This window comes from Cyanistes caeruleus, chromosome 27, assembly GCF_971803275.1.
Source record: "Cyanistes caeruleus chromosome 27, bCyaCae1.hap1.1, whole genome shotgun sequence".
Lineage (NCBI taxonomy): Eukaryota > Metazoa > Chordata > Aves > Passeriformes > Paridae > Cyanistes > Cyanistes caeruleus.
In genome coordinates this window covers 5,018,441-5,036,117 of record NC_141727.1, presented here as the reverse complement: position 1 = coordinate 5,036,117, position 17,677 = coordinate 5,018,441, and the positions used below count along the sequence as shown (strand labels likewise).

General features: G+C 64.9%; 1 protein-coding gene across 1 annotated transcript; it reads right to left on the bottom strand.

Annotated features, from left to right (window-relative positions):
• Positions 1-3,854: 3,854 nt before the first annotated feature.
• NGFR (nerve growth factor receptor) lies at positions 3,855-16,666 on the bottom strand. The gene is made up of 6 exons (XM_086864413.1): positions 16,535-16,666; positions 12,610-12,751; positions 7,888-8,247; positions 6,070-6,313; positions 5,436-5,596; positions 3,855-4,504 (listed from the first exon to the last, which is right to left on the bottom strand). Exons 1-6 carry the CDS (start codon positions 16,574-16,576, stop codon positions 4,203-4,205), a joined length of 1,251 nt encoding a protein of 416 aa, XP_086720539.1. The 5' UTR covers positions 16,577-16,666; the 3' UTR covers positions 3,855-4,202.
• Between the last annotated feature and the right edge of the window lie 1,011 nt (positions 16,667-17,677).

Here is a 17,677-nt window from a genome sequence, read left to right as displayed (position 1 = left end):
CTCCCGAGGGGATCCAGGATGGACAATCCAGGAATCCCTGCACTGTCTGCGGGGCCGGGAGAGGGGAGGGGATGGGGATGGGAATGTGGGAATGGGGATGTGGGAATGTGGGGATGGGGATGGGAATGTGGGGATGGGAATGTGGGGATGGGAATGGGAATGTGGGGATGGGAATGGGAATGTGGGGATGGGAATGTGGGAATGGGAATGTGGGGATGGGGATGTGGGAATGGGAATGTGGGGATGGGAATGTGGGGATGGGAATGTGGGGATGGGAATGGGAATGGGAATGTGGGGATGGGGATGTGGGGATGGGGATGGGAATGTGGGGATGGGGATGTGGGGATGGGAATGGGAATGGGAATGTGGGGATGTGGGGATGGGAATGTGGGAATGTGGGGATGGGGATGTGGGGATGGGAATGTGGGGATGGGAATGGGAATGTGGGAATGGGAATGTGGGGATGGGGATGGGAATGTGGGGATGGGAATGGGAATGTGGGAATGGGGATGTGGGAATGGAAATGTGGGGATGGGAATGGGAATGGGAATGTGGGGATGGGAATGGGAACGGGGATAGGAATGTGGGGATGGGAATGTGGGAATGGGAATGTGGGGATGGGAATGGGAACGGGGATGGGAATATGGGAATGGGAACGGGGATGGGAATGTGGGAATGGGAATGTGGGGATGGGAATGGGAATGTGGGAATGGGAATGTGGGAACGGGAATGGGAACAGGGATGGGAATGGGAATGGGGCCCCATCGGGAAGGCTCTGGGGGCTTTTTCCCATCCTGGATTCCCGGTTATTTTTTGGGAGAGCGGGAAGAAGCGGGCGGGACAGCGACGACGATGCTTTATTGGCATCCCAAGGATACACACGGACAAATTCCACCCCCCCCAGGGCCTCATGCTGCCCCCAACCCCCCAAATCCTTCTACTTCCTAAGAATCCGGCCCTGGAATTACAGAGAGGGGAGTGGAGGAACACCCGGCCTTTGCACAACGAGCTCTCGGCTTTCCCTCCTGGGTTTGGGCTATTTTTGGCCGTTTTTGGGATTTTATTTCCATTTTTTCCCGCTTCCAGGGGGGATTTGGGGCTCCTCTTTGAGTCTGTCCCACTTCCCTCGGCCCTAAAAATCTGATTTTTGGGATTCCGGGTGCTGAAATCCCTTTCCTGTGGTGATGAGAACCTGAGAGAGAGGCAGCGTTGTCCTGAGGAAAAGAATTCCCAGCGGGAGGAAAAGAAAGAATTCCCAGCGGGAGAGGCTCAGCCCGGCTGGCTCATCCAGGAAATTCGGGAAATTCCTCATTCCAGGCACCCTCAACTTGCCCTGGAGTCGTTTTCCAAAAAAACCCCGGATCAATGGGAACCTGAAGATGGCCAGTGATGGAATCCATCCCAAATCCATTCCAAATCCATCCCAAGTCCATCCCAAATCCATTCCAAATCCATTCCAAATCCATTCCAAATCCATCCCAAATCCATTCCAAATCCATCCCAAATCCATCCCAAATCCATCCCAAATCCATCCCAAGTCCATCCCAAGTCCATCCCAGGATGGCTTGGCCTGGCAGGAGCTGGGGGTTGTAAATTTGGGACAAATTTCCTTGGATTTGGGTGCTGGGAGAAGTTTGGGATGGGGATTTGGGATTTTCAGCACTTCCAGGAGCCAGAGTTTCCCTCCAGGGGTGGCTCTTCCCGAGGGATCTCCGCAGGCGGGAATCATCCAAATCCCAGCCCGAGCTCTTCCATGGTCCCGAGCGCAGCAGGGAGGGAAATTCCCAGAAGATTTTGATGGATCTGGGTGCTGGGATCCCATGGATGCCTCTCCAATTCCTCCGGGAACACCCAAATGCTGATTTTTGGGAGGGGGGAGCGTCTCTGTGCCAGAAAGGAGGCGGGATCAAAGGATTGGGATGGGAATTCCCAGCTGGAAGTGGAGAGGGGACAGGGCTGTCCCCAGGGGGGTCACAATGGGTCCAACACCACAATTCCTATTTACAAGTGTCTCCTCCAGGAGGGAAATCCCGCTCGGGAAGGGATTTGGGGATGAATCCAGAGGGGCTGGCCCGGCTCACCTGGCAGCGCTGGAACCGCCAGGCAAGGGGAGCAGGGCCTTGGGGACATCGCTGGGAGCGCGGTGACACCTCAGGGGACATCACCAGGAGCCTGGTGACACCTCAGGGGACATCACCAGGAGCCTGGTGACAGCTCTGGGGACACTCCCCGGCCCGGGGCCGCTCAAGGGACACTCCCAGGAGCCTGGTGACAACTCTGGGGACACTCCCGGGAGCCTGGTGACACCTCAGGGGACATCGCCGGGAGCCTGGTGACAGCTCTGGGGACACTCCCCGGCCCAGGTCTGCTCAGGGGACACTCCCAGGAGCCTGGTGACGGCTCTGGGGACACTCCCCGGCCCAGGTCTGCTCAGGGGACACTCCCGGGAGCCCAGTGACAGCTCTGGGGACACTCCCGGGAGCCCAGTGACAGCTCTGGGGACATTCCCCGGCCCGGGGCCGCTCTCCAGCTCACCCAGCCAGGGTAGAACCGCCCCAAAAATGCACTTTTATCTCTCTGGAGCGATGTCACCTCCTCGGGGAGGTGCTGGGGTCATTTTCCTGGAGAGGGGACATTTCCCAGGGGACATTTCTGAGAGGACATTTCCATGGGGACATTTCCATGGGGACATTTCCATGGGGACATTTCCCAGCTGCCCCTCACAGTGCTGGCGCAGGAGGAGCCCTTCCAAGCCTGGTGGGGACACTGGGGACATTGGGGACATTGGGGACAGTGGGGACAGTGGGGACATTGGGGACAGTGGGGACACTGGGGGCAGTGGGACATTGGGGACATTGGGGAGACTGGGGACAATGGGGACATTGGGGACATTGGGGACATTGGGGACACTGGGGACATTGGGGACACTGGGGGCAGTGGGACATTGGGGACATTGGGGAGACTGGGGACAATGGGGACATTGGGGACATTGGGGACATTGGGGACACTGGGGACATTGGGGACATTGGGGACAGTGGGGACATTGGGGACAGTGGGGACATTGGGGACATTGGGGACAGTGAGGACAGCGGGGACATTGGGGACAGTGGGGACATTGGGGACATTGGGGACATTGGGGACATTGAGGACAGTGGGGACACTGGGGACATTGGGGACACTGGGGACATTGGGGACAGTGGGGACACTGGGGACATTGGGGACACTGGGGACATTTGGGACATTGGGGACATTGGGGACATTGAGGACAGTGGGGACACTGGGGACATTGGGGACATTGGGGACAATGGGGACATTGGGGACATTGGGGACATTGGGGACACTGGGGACATTGGGGACAGGCAGAGCTCAGCCCTCAGGGCTGTCCCCTCCGGGCCAGGCACTTGCTCAGCGCTTCCCACCATCGCTGTCCCCCTCGGTGACCTCTCGATGTCCCCTCGGTGTCCCCTGCAGCCCCCCCGGGGGGGTCGGGGCACCCCAAAATCTGCTCCTCAGTGTCGGGGGTCCACACGGGGAGACCACAGCCCCAAATCCCGCAGCGTGGGGAACCGAGGCCACTCCCACAGCCCCCCAGAGCCCCCAGGGCCCCCCCAGAGCCCCCCCAGAGCCCCCAGAGCCCCCCAGGGCCCCCAGAGCCCCCCCAGAGCCCCCAGAGCCTCCCCAGAGCCCCCCAGAGCCCCCCGAGCACCCAGAGCCCCCCAGAGCCCCCAGAGCCCCCAGATCCTCCAGAGCCCCCCCAGAGCCCCCCCAGAGCCCCCCAGAGCCCCCCAGAGCCCCCAGAGCCCCTGGAGCCCCCAGAGCCCCCCCAGAGCCCCCGGAGCCCCCAGAGCCCCCCGAGCTCGGGCCAGCAGCTCCAGGGCTCTGCAGCCCCGGCCGTTTTTGGGGGGCAGCAGCTGGATTTGGGGTGTCAGAGGGGAACGGGGCAGGAGCCCCAGGGAGAAGGGGCTGGAAGTGGGGAGAGGAGAGCACGGTGGTCACTCCCGTGTCCATCTGTCCGGCTGCCCGCCCATCCCGGGGCTCCCACCGCTCCGGCCACAGCCGGGATTTGGGGTCAGGGCAGGGCTGAGCCCCCCAAAACCTCCAGGCGCTGCCGGGCGGGGTGGGGACGGCACCGGGAGCTCAGCCGGGGTGACCCCGCTGCCCCCCAGAGCCCGGCGAGGGTCCCCCCCAGCCCGGGGCTCCCTTCAGACGGGGGAGGTGGCCGTGGACTCGCTGGCCAGGCTGTCGGCGATGTCGCCGCGCTGCAGCCGGCGCAGGGCGGCCAGCAGCGCGTCCAGCGTGGCCGACTCGCGGCAGGCCCAGTGAGCCAGCAGCGCCCGCGCCGGGGACTCCTCGCGGGTGAAGGAGTCGATCAGCTCCTCCTTGTAGCCCAGCTCGCCCGCCAGCTGCCGCCACGTGTCCTCGGCCGAGCTGCCCAGCAGCTTCTCCACCTCCTCCTGCTTGCTGGCCGGCAGCGCCGAGTACAGGCTGCTGTCCGCCTTGGGGGCTGCGGGGGGCAACGGCCTGAGAGCCAGCCCGGGGTGGGGTGTCCATCCTCCCTGCCAGCCCCGGGGGTCCCTGAGTGTCCCTGGGCATCCTCCCTGCCAGCCCCGGGGGTCCCTGAGTGTCCCCGGGGGTCCCTGAGTGTCCCCAGGGATCCCTGCCTGTCCTCACTGCCACCGCCGGGGGTCCCTGAGTGTCCCCTGAGTGTCCCCTGGGGTCCCTGTCCATCCTCCCTGCCAGCCCCGGGGTCCCTGAGTGTCCCTGTGCATCCTCACTGCCAGCCCCGGGGGTCCCTGAGTGTCCCCTGGGGTCCCTGAGTGTCCCTGTGCATCCTCACTGCCAGCCCCGGGGGTCCCTGAGTGTCCCCTGGGGTCCCTGAGTGTCCTCCTTGCCAGCCCCGGAGGTCCCTGAGTGTCCCCTGGGGTCCCTGTCCATCCTCCCTGCCAGCCCCGGGGGTCCCTGAGTGTCCCCGGGGGTCCCTGAGTGTCCCTGAGTGTCCCTGTGCATCCTCCCTGGCACCTCCGGGGGTCCCTGAGTGTCCCCGGGGGTCCCTGGGGGTCTCTATCCATCCTCCCTGCCAGCCCCGGGGGTCCCTGAGTGTCCCCTGGGGTCCCTGAGTGTCCCTGTGCATCCTCACTGCCACCCCTGGGGGTCTCTGAGCATCCCCAGGGGTCCCTGAGCATCTTCCCTGCATCCCTCGGGGGTCCCAAAGCATCCCCAGGTGTCCCCGTCCATCCCCAGAGTGTTCCTGTCCATCCTCCCTGCCACCCTCGGGTGTCCCTGTCCATCCCTGGGTGTCCCTGTCCATCCCTGGGTGTCCCTGAGTGTCCCCGGGTGTCCCTGTCCATCCCTGGGTGTCCCTGAGTGTCCCCGGGTGTCCCAGCCCATCCTCCCTGCCCATCCCGGGTGTCCCCGTCCCCCCCGGCTGTCCCCACCTGGCCCCTGGGTGCCCTGCCCGGGGGGCTGCTGGTCGTGCAGGCTCTGGCTGTCCACGGAGATGCCGCTGTCGCTGTGCAGCTTCTCCCCCTCGGGTGACGGTGTCTGGTTCACCGGGCGGTTGTTGGCTCCCTGCTTGTTCTGCTTGCAGCTGTTCCACCTGCGGGGACAGCCACAGCGACAGTGACAGTGACATCCCCGAGCCTGGCAGGGGTTTGTCCCAATTCCTGGTTTCTGTCCTGGTGCCAGGACAGGGAAAGGGACAGGGACAGGGACAGGGACAGGGATGGGACAGGGATGGGACAGGGATGGGACAGGGACAGGGACAGAGACAGGGACAGGGACAGGGACAGGGGACAGGGACAAGGATTGGGACAGGGATTTGGGGAGTGGGGGACAGTGGGACCCCCACTCCAGATGTCCCACAGGTGCCACCAGTGAGGGCACCAAGCTGGGTGGATTTCCAAAACCGCGAGGAGAGAGGCAGGAGGGGTGAAGAGGGAGGTGGCAGCAGGGTGGGGGACCCGCTGTCCCCCTGTCCCCGTCCCTGTCCCTGTCCCATCCCTGTCCCAGCCCTGTCCCTGTCCCAGCCCTGTCCCTGTCCCATCCCTGTCCCTGTCCCCGTCCCTGTACCTCTTGAAGGCGATGTAGGCCACCAGCCCCACCACCACGGCGGCCAGGATGGAGCAGTAGACGGGGATGAGGTTGTCGCTGGTGCCGTGGGTCACCACGGGCTGCGAGCTGCCCATGACGGTGGTGGCCGTGCTGGCCGCGGTGGTGGCCGCCCCCTCGGTGCCCGGCGGCTCCCTGCTGGCCGGCTCGGGGCTCTCGGAGCCCCCCAGGGACGGGCTCTGCGTTGTCCAGCGAGGGTGGAGACCTGCCCGGGTGGAGGGGAAGGAAAGCCAGGATCAGGACGGGAATTCCTGCAGGGATCTCTTCCCTGGCTGTGGGGGCGGTGGAGGCGGCAGCTCTCGGTCCCCTCGGCCTCGCTCGTCTCCAGGCCAGGCCAAAGCTGTCCCCTCCCTGGGGGTGGCCGTGGCTTTGTCCCAGCACAGCCCCCCCGGGGCACAGCTCCTGCTGCAGCCCCCAAATCCAGGGAATCCCCCCCAGCAGCCCCCCCTCCATCCCAAACCCACCCCAGGCCCGGCAGCCGCGGTGCCCCTCACCCCGCACGGAGCGCCAGGGCCTGGATTTGCCCCTTCCCCGGCCCCACCGGCTCCGTTCGGGAGTGACCCTGGTCCTGCCACGCCCGGGCGTGTCCCAGGCGCGGATCCGTCTGGTCTTGCACCAGGGAAACGCGTGGCTGCCCCATCCCGTGGATCCCATCCCATGGATCCCATTCCATCCCATGGATCCCATCCCATGGATCCCATCCCATCCCATGGATCCCATCCCATGGATCCCATCCCACCCCATGGATCCCATCCCATGGATCCCATCCCATGGATCCCATCCCATGGATCCCATCTCATCCCATGGATCCCATCCCATGGATCCCATCCCATGGATCCCATCCCATCCCATGGATCCCATCCCATGGATCCCATCCCATGGATCCCATCCCATGGATCCCATCCCATGGATCCCATCCCATCCCATGGATCCCATCCCATGGATCCCATCCCATGGATCCCATCCCATGGATCCCATCTCATCCCATGGATCCCATCCCATGGATCCCATCCCATCCCATGGATCCCATCCCATGGATCCCATCCCATCCCATGGATCCCATCCCATGGATGCCATCCCGAATTCCCGCTGTCCTCTCCAGGCCTTTTCCCGCTGCCACCCTCAGGGCCGGGCCACATCCCGCAGCCCATCCCGGAGTGAGGATGCACCGGGAATTGCGGTGGGAGCCGGGACCTCGCTCTGCCACCCCCCGCCAGCCCCCCGGGATCAGCGCTGGGCTGGGATCAGCACCCGGCTGGAATTGTGCCGAGCTGGAATTGAGCCGGGCTGGAATTCCGCCCCGCCAGCCCCCGGGGCCGCAGCGCTGTCGCTGTCGCTGTCGCTGTCGGGGGGGTTGGTGACATCCTGCCCCGCCGCTCCCGGCCCCCGCTGCCCTTTGGGAGCCGCTCCCGGCGGACAAAGCCGGCCCTGTGTCCTTGACTTGTGGCTCCATTTACTCGACCCTTGGGCCGAGCTGCCCCGCGCCCGGCTGGGCGGCGGCGGGGACAAAGCGCTTTTCTCCGCGGTGACGCCGCTCCCGCCCGGGAATCGCCGCTGGGCCTGGCCGGGAGCCCCCGGCAGCCCCGGCCGGAGCGGCCCCGCTTCCCCCGGCAGCTCGGCACGGCTCTGCCTTTGGCTCTGCCGCCGTTTCTCCCCCTTTCCCGCGGGGCTGGGATTTTTGGGATGCTGATGGGGACCGGGAGGAAACCCCATCTCCTTTCCCTCCTCGCCCAGGGACCCCAGGGCCGCTCCCGAGGCCGGGCGGGACGCGGCGCTCACCCCGGCACTCGGCATCGGCCGCGGCCGTGCACTCCCGCACCAGCAGCTCGTTCTCCTCGCACGTGGTGCACGGCAGGCAGGGATCCACGAAGTTGGCCTCGCTGGAGAAGGTGCCCTCGGGACACTCCTCGCACACCGTGTCCTGCGAGTCCTTGCAGGGGAACATGAGGCCGAAGCCAACCTCGCACACGCGGCACTCGCGGCAGCTCCCGCTGGATTCGTCCTGGAAGTATCCGTAGGCGCAGCGGCAAACGGCGTCGTCCGACTCGACGCAGGGCGCGGACATGCTCTGCAGCCCCTCGCACCGCGTGCACGGCTTGCACGGCTCCGTGGCGCTCACCGTGTCCGAGAAGGTGACACCTGCGGGGCCGCGGGGGGCTCAGAGGATGGTTGGGATCAGATCCCGGCTTCTGCTCCCGGCCTTTCCCTCTTGGGGTGTGCCCAAGAGGGGTCAGGGCTGGAGAGGGGTCCCCGCCTCTGCGGCCCCCCAGAGTCAGCTTCCCCCGTTCCCGCAGGAATTCCCAGCTCCGGGTTCTCATTCCCATTAACACCTGCACAATTCCCACAGTTCCCGGTTCCCAGCAGCTTCCAGGCTCTGCTGCCCATTCCCGCCTCAATTCCCAGCTCCGAGCACCCACCGGAGGTTCCTCTTCCCGTTAACACCTTCCCCATTCCCAGCAATTCCCAGCTCCGGTATCCCGGGCTCTTCAGCCCCTTAACACCTTCCCCATTCCCAGCAATTCCCAGCTCCGGTATCCCGGGCTCTTCAGCCCCTTAACACCTTCCCCATTCCCAGCAATTCCCACTTCTGAGCATCCTTCCAGGCCCAGCTTCCCATTAACACCTTCCCCATTCCCACCTCCTCATCCCATTCCCACCTTCCCCTCAATTCCCGGGGATCCAGCCTGGCTGCGCTGCCCCCAGCTCCTTAATTCCTTCCTTCACCCCCATTTCCGACCCCCCGGCGCTCCCTCTGCCCATTCCCGCTCCTCACATCCCAACATTTTCTCCTCGCATCCCAACATTTTCTCCTCGCATCCCAACATTTTCTCCTCTCATCCCAACATTTTCTCCTCGCATCCCAACATTTTCTCCTCGCATCCCTCCCGGGGGTGCCGGGCTCGGGGCCAGCGGGAGGTGAAGCTTTGCTGACTCGGCCTGGCCCCGGCTCCGAGCGCTCCGGTTTCCTCCTGCAGGACGCGCTGCCGGGGAAATCGATGCCCGGGCCTCGCTCTGCCCGCTCCCGGAGGAGTTCGGGGATATTTTTAGCCCCGGAAGAGGGGTCAGAGCCCGTCCTGGAGGGCGCAGCTGCTGCCAGCTCCCAGCTGATCCCAGCGGAGCCCATCCCGGGGAAATTCCAGCCGGGGGGATGGAGAATCCCTGCGCTGGGAACGGCCATTCCCGCTCTCAGCAGCTTCCCTGGGGACAGCGGGCTGCGGCCAGGACAATTCCTGCTCGGGACGGGAATTTTGGGCTGCTCCGGAGGGGAATGAAGCGCCCCAACCCCCCGGGAATGGCCGGGATGGGAGGAAATTCCAACCCGGATTTTCCCCACCCCTCTCCCGGGTGTCCCGCGCCTCTCCCGAGCCTTCCCCGGACCCGCAGAGGACGCGGAGCCACCAAAACCCCGGAACGCTTCGGCTCAGGAGGGACTTTAAACCCCTGGGGGCAGGGACAGCTCCTCCTGTCCTTGCTCGGACACTCCCGGGGCTCCCCGGGCCGGGCCGGGCCGGGCCGGGCCGGGCAGGGAGAGCAGCCCCGGGGGCGGCACACGCGGCTCCCATTAACCTGGGCTCATCCCTCGCATTATCCTGAATTATTGATGGGCCCCATTAGAGCGGGGAAGTGGCCAGGAAAGGCTTTCGGCTGAGTGGGCACATTTGCAGCGGCAGCCGAAGGGATGTGAGCTGAGCAATTACAGCCCCGCTCCAAACAGGGCCCCCCTGCCCCATCCGCCCTCCCCCGGCAGCGGCCGGGGCTGCGGGGATGAATAAATCATGAGGCAGCGCTCGGGGGGGCTGCGGAGGGGGAGAAAGGGGAAATCAGAGCAGCCCCCCCATCTTGGGGTGGTCTCTGGACCCCCCCCCGGGGCTCTGGCAGGTGCCGGGCTTGGGTTTGGAGGGGGAATTTTTGCAGTGGGAATTTTGCAGTGGGATTTTTTGGCAGTGGGGTTTCTTTAGTGGGATTTTTTGGGGCTGGATTTTTTCCAGAGGGATTTTTTGGGGCTGGATTTTTGCAGTGGGATTTTTTCCAGCCGTATTTTTGCAGTGGGATTTTTTGGGCTGGATTTTTGCAGTGGGATTTTTCCAGCGGGATTTTTGCAGTGGGATTTTTTGGGGCTGGATTTTTCCAGCGGGATTTTTCCAGCGGGATTTTTCCAGCGGGATTTTTGCAGTGGGATTTTTTGGGGCTGGATTTTTCCAGCGGGATTTTTCCAGCGGGATTTTTCCAGCGGGATTTTTTGGGGCTGGATTTTTGCAGTGGGATTTTTTCCAGCCGGATTTTTGCAGTGGGATTTTTTGCAGAGGGATTTTCTGGGGCTGGATTTTTGCAGAGGGATTTTTTGCAGAGGGATTTTTGCAGTGGGATTTTTTTCCAGCGGGATTTTTCCAGTGGGATTTTTCCAGCGGAATTTTTTTGGGCTGGATTTTTGCAGTGGGATTTTTTGCAGAGGGATTTTTGCAGTGGGTTTTTTTCCAGCGGGATTTTTTGCAGCGGGATTTTTTCCAGCCGGATTTTTCCAGCGGGATTTTTTGGGGCTGGATTTTTGCAGTGGGATTTATTCCAGCGGGATTTTTTGGGGCTGGATTTTTGCAGTGGGATTTTTTGGGGCTCGATTTTTGCAGTGGGATTTTTTGGGGCTGGATTTTTGCAGTGGGATTTTTTCCAGCGGGATTTTTTGCAGCGGGATTCTTTTTTTCCAGCCGGATTTTTGCAGCGGGATTTTTGCAGTGGGATTTTTGCAGTGGGATTTTTGCAGTGGGATTTTTGCAGTGGGATTTTTTGGGGCTGGATTTTTGCAGCGGGATTTTTTGCAGAGGGATTTTTCCAGCGGGATTTTTTGGGGCTGGATTTTTGCAGCGGGATTTTTTGCAGAGGGATTTTTCCAGCGGGATTTTTTGGGGCTGGATTTTTGCAGCGGGATTTTTTGCAGAGGGATTTTTTTTTTTTTTTTCCAAACCAATTCCCCCGGCGGATCGGGAGCTCGTCCAAGGGAGTGCCCGCAGGAGGCAGCCCGGGGTGCAGGTGGGAACCTCAGCCCTGGGCCGGGCCCGCATTCCTGGGGCTCAGTCTGGAGCCTGAGCCAGGAGCGGCGCTGCCTCTGCCTGCCCGGCCCGCGGCAGCGGGATCCGCAGGGATCCGCAGGGATCCGGAGGGATCCAGAGGGATCTGAAGGGATCCAGGGCCGCAGGGTCCTCTCCCCATCCCAGCAAGGGATGGCTGCTTGCAGGTCTCCCTCCCTCCCTCCACACCCCCCGTTCCCTCTCAGGGAGGAGCTGAGGGTGGGGAAGGGGATTTCCCTCAGTGGGATCCAGATTTTATGGGATCCGGTGCAGGGGGGATCCATCCCTCGCTGGGATCCATCCCTCGCTGGGATCCATCCCTCTCTGGGATCCATCCCTCTCTGGGATCCATCCCTTGGGATCCATCCCTCACTGGGATCCATCCCTTGGGATCCATCCCTCGCTGGGATCCATCCCTCTCTGGGATCCATCCCTCGCTGGGATCCATCCCTCTCTGGGATCCATCCCTTGGGATCCATCCCTCACTGGGATCCATCCCTTGGGATCCATCCCTTGGGATCCATCCCTCACTGGGATCCATCCCTCGCTGGGATCCATCCCTCTCTGGGATCCATCCCTTGGGATCCATCCCTCGCTGGGATCCATCCCCTGGGATCCATCCCTCTCTGGGATCCATCCCTCTCTGGGATCCCAGGCCCCAAAGTCCCGTTTGGGGGGAAGAATCTCCCATTTTGGGGAACAATCTCCATTTTGGGGGGAAGAATTCCGCATTTTGGGGAACAATCTCCCATTTTTGGGGGAAGAATCTCCCATTTTGGGGGGAAGAATTCCGCATTTTGGGGAACAATCTCCATTTTTGAGGGAAGAATCTCCATTTTTGGGGAACAATCTCCAGTTTTGGGGAAGAATCTCCATTTTGGGGGAAGAATCTCCCATTTTGGGGGGAAGAATTCCGCATTTTGGGGGGAAGAATCTCCCATTTGGGGGAAGAATCTCCCATTTTGGGGGGAAGAATTCCGCATTTTTGGGGAACAATCTCCATTTTTGGGGGAAGAATTCTGCATTTTGGGGGAACAATCTCCATTTTTGGGGGAACAATCTCCATTTTTGGGGGAAGAATCTCCCATTCTGGGGGGAAGAATTCTGCATTTTGGGGAACAATCTCCCATTTTGGGGGAAGAATCTCCCATTTTGGGGGAAGAATCTCCCATTTTAGGGGAACAATCTCCATTTTTGGGGGAAGAATCTCCCATTTTGAGGGAAGAATCTCCCATTTTGGGGAACAATCTCCATTTTTGGGGAAGAATCTCCCATTTCCATCCACCCTCTCCCCAGAACCCGGCCCAAACCCCTCCCGGCTCAGCACGGGGGTGACCCGGGGGGGCTGCGGCGCTTCCAGCGGGGTCCGAGGGGTGAGCCCGGGGTTTGTGGCGGTGTCCCCGGCCGGGTGGCAGCCCCGGGGGTGGCCGGTACTCACTGTCCAGGCAGGGCTCGCACACCGTCTGGTTGACCCCGCAGGGCTGCGCCACGCCCTCGCCCACGTTGCAGGCCCGGCAGCAATCCCCGCTGGCCGTGAAGAGCTTGGAGAAACACTCGTCCTCGGAGCCCCCGGCGGGTCCCTGCGGGCGAGCAGAGCCGGCCGGTCCCTGTGACACCCGGGCAAGGCTCCGGGGACAGCTGGACGCGGATTTGGGGCAGGGGGGAAAGCAGAATTCGCTCGTTTCCAGGCAGAATTCGCTCCTCAGGAAAGGTCCTGCTGAGTTCTGCGGCTGGAGGGGGTCGGGAGAGCCCCCGCGGGTGTTTTGGGGGGGGCTGTGGCCGCTGTTTGTCCTTGTCCCCCGCCTCAGCCGCCTCCTCTAAGGGCACCGCGCCATCCCGGAGGGCTCGGGACGGGAGAGGAGGAATTCCTGCCTCTGGAGAGCCTGGGTGGCACCTGCGCCCCCCAAAAGCCCCTGGGCAGCAGGAACGAGATGGGAACGAGGAGCTGAGGGAGCTCCAGGAGCCCCGGTGACCTCCCTGTGACGACCTGTCACCTCCCCTGGGAGCCACCAACACCCCACGGACCCTCTGCAGCCCGGCCAGGGGGGAGCGGCTCCCCAAAACCCCTCCTGGCCGGGAGACCCCAGCCCTCCCGAGCCTCCTCCTGCTCGCAGCCCCCTCCCCTCGCCCCCCACCCCCGGCTGGCTCGGGGGAGCATCTGGCGGCCTCGTCAGCGCCTTGGCCGCGTCCCCGCGCTCGGAGCGGCCGCGGAGCCCCGTGCGCGCCGCATCCGGCGGGGCCGAGACAATGGAGCGCCAGTTGCAGGCGGCTGAATGACAAAGTGCTCCAATTACCCTGAGCTGGGAGGCGGCCGCTCCCCCGCCCCGGCTCCGCCAGCCCGGCCTGCCAGCCCCTGCTTCCAGAGCCTGACTCCAGAGCCTTTTCCCAGAGCCTTCTTTTTCCAGGGCCTTTTTCCAGACCCTTCTTCCAGAGCCCTTTCCCAGATCCTTTTCCCAGAGCTTTTTCCCAGACCCTTTATCCAGAGCCCTTTCCCAGACCCTTTTCCAGGCCATTTTTCCCGGCCCTTTTTCCCAGACCCTTTTTCCCAGACCCTTTTTCCCAGATCCTTTTCCCGACCCTTTTCCCAGACCCTTTTTCCCGCTCCAGGCAGGCAGGACGGATTGGAACACTGGGAATCGTCCCAGATGTCACCCGGGAAGGGGCTGGGCTGAGACCCCAGGCCCCTCGTGGGGGCACATTTGGGGTTTTGGAGCCCGGCTGGCCGGAGCTCATCCCGCTGCTCCCCGGGATGAGATTCCAGCGGCCGGGAATGGGGCTGGGGGATGGCCGGGCTGGTCAGGGGGTGGCCATGGAGCACCCAGAGCACCCCACAATCCCAGAGCATCCCAAATCCCAGAGCTTCCAACAATCCCAGAGCATCCCCAATCCCAGAGCATCCCATGATCCCAGAGCATCCCCAATCCCAGAGCATCCCATGATCCCAGAGCACCCCATGATCCCAGAGCATCCCCAATCCCGGAGCATCCCCAATCCCAGAGCTTCCAACAATCCCAGAGCATCCCCAATCCCGGAGCATCCCCAATCCCAGAGCATCCCATGATCCCAGAGCATCCCCAGTCCCAGAGCACCCCACAATCCCAGAGCATCCCATGATCCCAGAGCACCCCACAATCCCAGAGCATCCCCAATCCCAGAGCATCCCCAATCCCAGAGCACCCCACAATCCCAGAGCATCCCATGATCCCAGAACACCCCACAATCCCTGAACACCCCACAGTCCCAGATCACCCCACAATCCCTGATCACCCCACAATCCCAGATCATCCCACAATCCCAGATCACCCCACAATCCCTGAACACCCCACAGTCCCAGAACACCCCACAGTCCCAGATCTTCCATCTCTCCCGGAGCATCCCGCTCTCCCAGGCCGCTCTCCCACGCCTCAGGCAGCTGCCGGTGGCTCCGCGTGGGCCGGGCCTGGCCCCGCCACTCTCGGGCCACCTGTCCCCTCCCCGCGGGGCCACCGCCGCCCCCCGCCCCTCCGGCGCTGCGGAAAAGGCGATTCCGGCTCCAGGTGCCGCGGCCCCGCCTCGCTCCGAGGCTTTCCCGTGGGGGTCCGGGGGCTCTGAGCCCCGCTCGGGGCTGGCCGGGGGCACCTGGTCCGCGTTAGAACTGCGCGTTCCGAGCGGTGGCAGAGCCGCGGGGATTAACCCGTAAAGCATTCTGACAGCTGGCCGGGCCCGAGCGGGCAGGCGACACCTCGGGAAGCTCTTAATTGCTTCTGGAGCCGTGTCCGGGGGTGGGAGCCGTGTCCCGGGGGTGGGAGCAGTACCGGGGGTGGGAGCAGTACCGGGGGTGGGAGCCGTGACCCGGGGGTGGGAGCCGTGTCCCGGGGGGGGTGGGAGCCGTGTCCCGGGGGGGTGGGAGCAGTACCGGGGGTGGGAGCCGTGTCCCGGGGGGACGGAGCCGTGTCCCGGGGGGGTGGGAGCCGTGTCCCGGGGGTGGGAGCCGTGTCCCGGGGGGGACGGAGCCGTGACCCGGGGGTGGGAGCCGTGTCCCGGGGGGGGTGGGAGCCGTGTCCCGGGGGTGGGAGCCGTGTCCCGGGGGTTGGAGCCGTGTCCCGGGGGCGGTGGGAGCCGTGTCCCGGGGGGGACGGAGCCGTGTCCCGGGGGGGACGGAGCCGTGTCCCGGGGGGGGTTGAGCCGTGTCCCGGGGGTGGGACCCCGAGCAGGCGCTGCTGGGGGGACGGAGCCGCTCCGAGCGAGTTTTGGGAGCGCTGGCACCGCGAAGCGCCCGGCGAGATCCGCTGGGGACGAGCCCGGCAGCGAGACCCGAGCTGCCCCACGGGCGCGCTCTGCCTCTCCTGGCCGAGCGCCGCCTCTGGGAGAGGACAAATCCCGGCTCCCAGCGATTCCCGAAGTTTGGGAAGCTCGGGAAGCCGCGTCCGAGCGCCGCCGCTCCCGGGCCGGGCAGCGCCGGTACCGAGCGGTGAGAACGGGGACCGCGATGGGGGTCCCGGGGTGCGGGCACTGCTGGGGGGGCACAGCTGGGGTCCCTGGGGACACTCCCAGCCCCGGAGGGCAGAACCGCCCCCCCGAGGTGACCCCGGCCCAGGGAGGCGGCTATTTGGGGACATCACAGCCCGGCCCCGCCGCAGCGGGCGGGGCGGGGGGGCGAGAGGGCGATGCCCTGGGGGGGAATGGTTTGGATCCATCTGTCTGGGGCAGCTCCGGGCCCTCCTGCCCCCCGCCCGCTGTCACAGGGGCAGGAGGGGCCATCCCCACCCCCCCGGCACGGCGGTGCCAGCCCCGCTCCGCTCCTCAGCCCCCGCGCGGAGCCGCTCAGCTCCACCTTCAGAACCCTGCCCGAGGGGTGTCCGGCTGCCCGAGCGCCCCCCGGCACCCCCGTTAAATCCTGACCCCCAAAAATGTCCCGTTCCAGCCCCGGCCGCGGGCTTGGACCCCCCCGGGCACTCCCCTCTCTGCTGCCCCCCCTCCCCGTGCCCTGAAGTTTTGTGTCTGGGGCGCACGGGGGGCTCTGCCGGGAGGAAAAGGCTCTCAGCCTTCGCTCTGGGAGTGTTCGGAGCCCGGAGAGTCTGGGGGAGGTTTGGGGGGCGGGTGATGAAGGCGCTGGGGGGTTCTGCCCGCTCCCCTCGGACCGAGGCTCCGTCACCCTTCACAGCGGCAGCGGAGGGGCTGCGGGACCCCCGTCCCCACCCAGCTCCCCGCACCCCAAAGCGCTCTGCCCGCGCCCCCCGGGGCTCCCCGGCACCTCCGGGACCCTCCAGCCTCCAGACACCCCCTCGCCATGGGGACCCTCCATCCCCCGCTGCCCCCGGGGCTCTGCACCCCCTCCCCGCCGGGCTCTGGGGGCTGCCCCGGGCGCTGCCCCCCGCACTCACCGCCGGCAGCAGGAGCAGCAGCAGCGGCAGGAGCCCGGCCATGGCACAGCGGGGGGAGCGCGGCCGGTGACACCCCCGGGAGCCGGAGCGCGGCCGGTGACACCCCCGGGAGCCGGAGCGCGGCCGGGCTGCCCTCGCTCTGCCGCTCCCCGCCGCGGCGGCGGCCAGAAAAGGGCTGCAAGTCCCTCCCCCTCCTCCTCCTCCTCCTCCTCCTCCTCCTCCCCGCCCCCGGAGCATCACGGAGCGGCCGAGCCCGCACCCTCCGCCGCCGCCACACAAAGCCCGGGCCCCCCCCGGGCTCCCCCCGGGCCCCCCCGGCCGCCCACGAAGCGTTTTTGGGGCGCGCCCGGCTGGGCACGGGGCTCTTCAACCCCTCGGTTCTCGGCGCCCACCCACGGCTTTTTATCTCCTGTGCTGTCTGTCCGTCCTTCCAGCCCCCTCTCTGTCCCCTCCTCTCCCGCGTCTGTCCTTCTGTCCCTGTCCTGTCCCTGTCCCTGTCCCTGTCCCTGTCCTGTCCTGTCCCTGTCCCTGTCCTGTCCTGTCCCTGTCCCTGTCCCTGTCCCTGTCCGTCTGTCCCCGTCCCCGCCGTGGGGTCACCGATGTCCTCGCATCCCTGTGGGATGGGCTGCGGTTTCCAGCCCTGCAGGGGACAAGGGACAGCGTCCCCCAGCCTGGCGACACCCCAGGGCTGTCCCAGCCGTGCGGGTGACACAGAGAGGCCCCCAGAGGGGGAGGAGCGGCGGGGACTGAATTAAATCTTTGTAATTCTGCCCTCCGCAGTGAAATAACCCCAAATGGGCGTCCCGTGGTCCCCGCGTGCCGCCCTCCTTTGTGCTGGAGCCCGCAGGGTGACTCTGCCCGGCCTCGGGCCCTCCCCGACCCCACAGCGCTGGAAATGCCAGGCCTGGAAATTCCTCATCCCCGTCAGCCCCGGGAGCGGCTCTGTGGGGTCACCAGGCCGGGATGGGGTCACCGGGCTGGGATGGGGTCACTGGGCCGGGATGGGGTCACTGGAGCGGGATGGGGTCACCGGAGCGGGATGGGGTCACCAGGCCGGGATGGGGTCACTGGGCTGGGATGGGGTCACCAGGCCGGGATGGGGTCACTGGGCTGGGATGGGGTCACCGGGCCGGGATGGGGTCA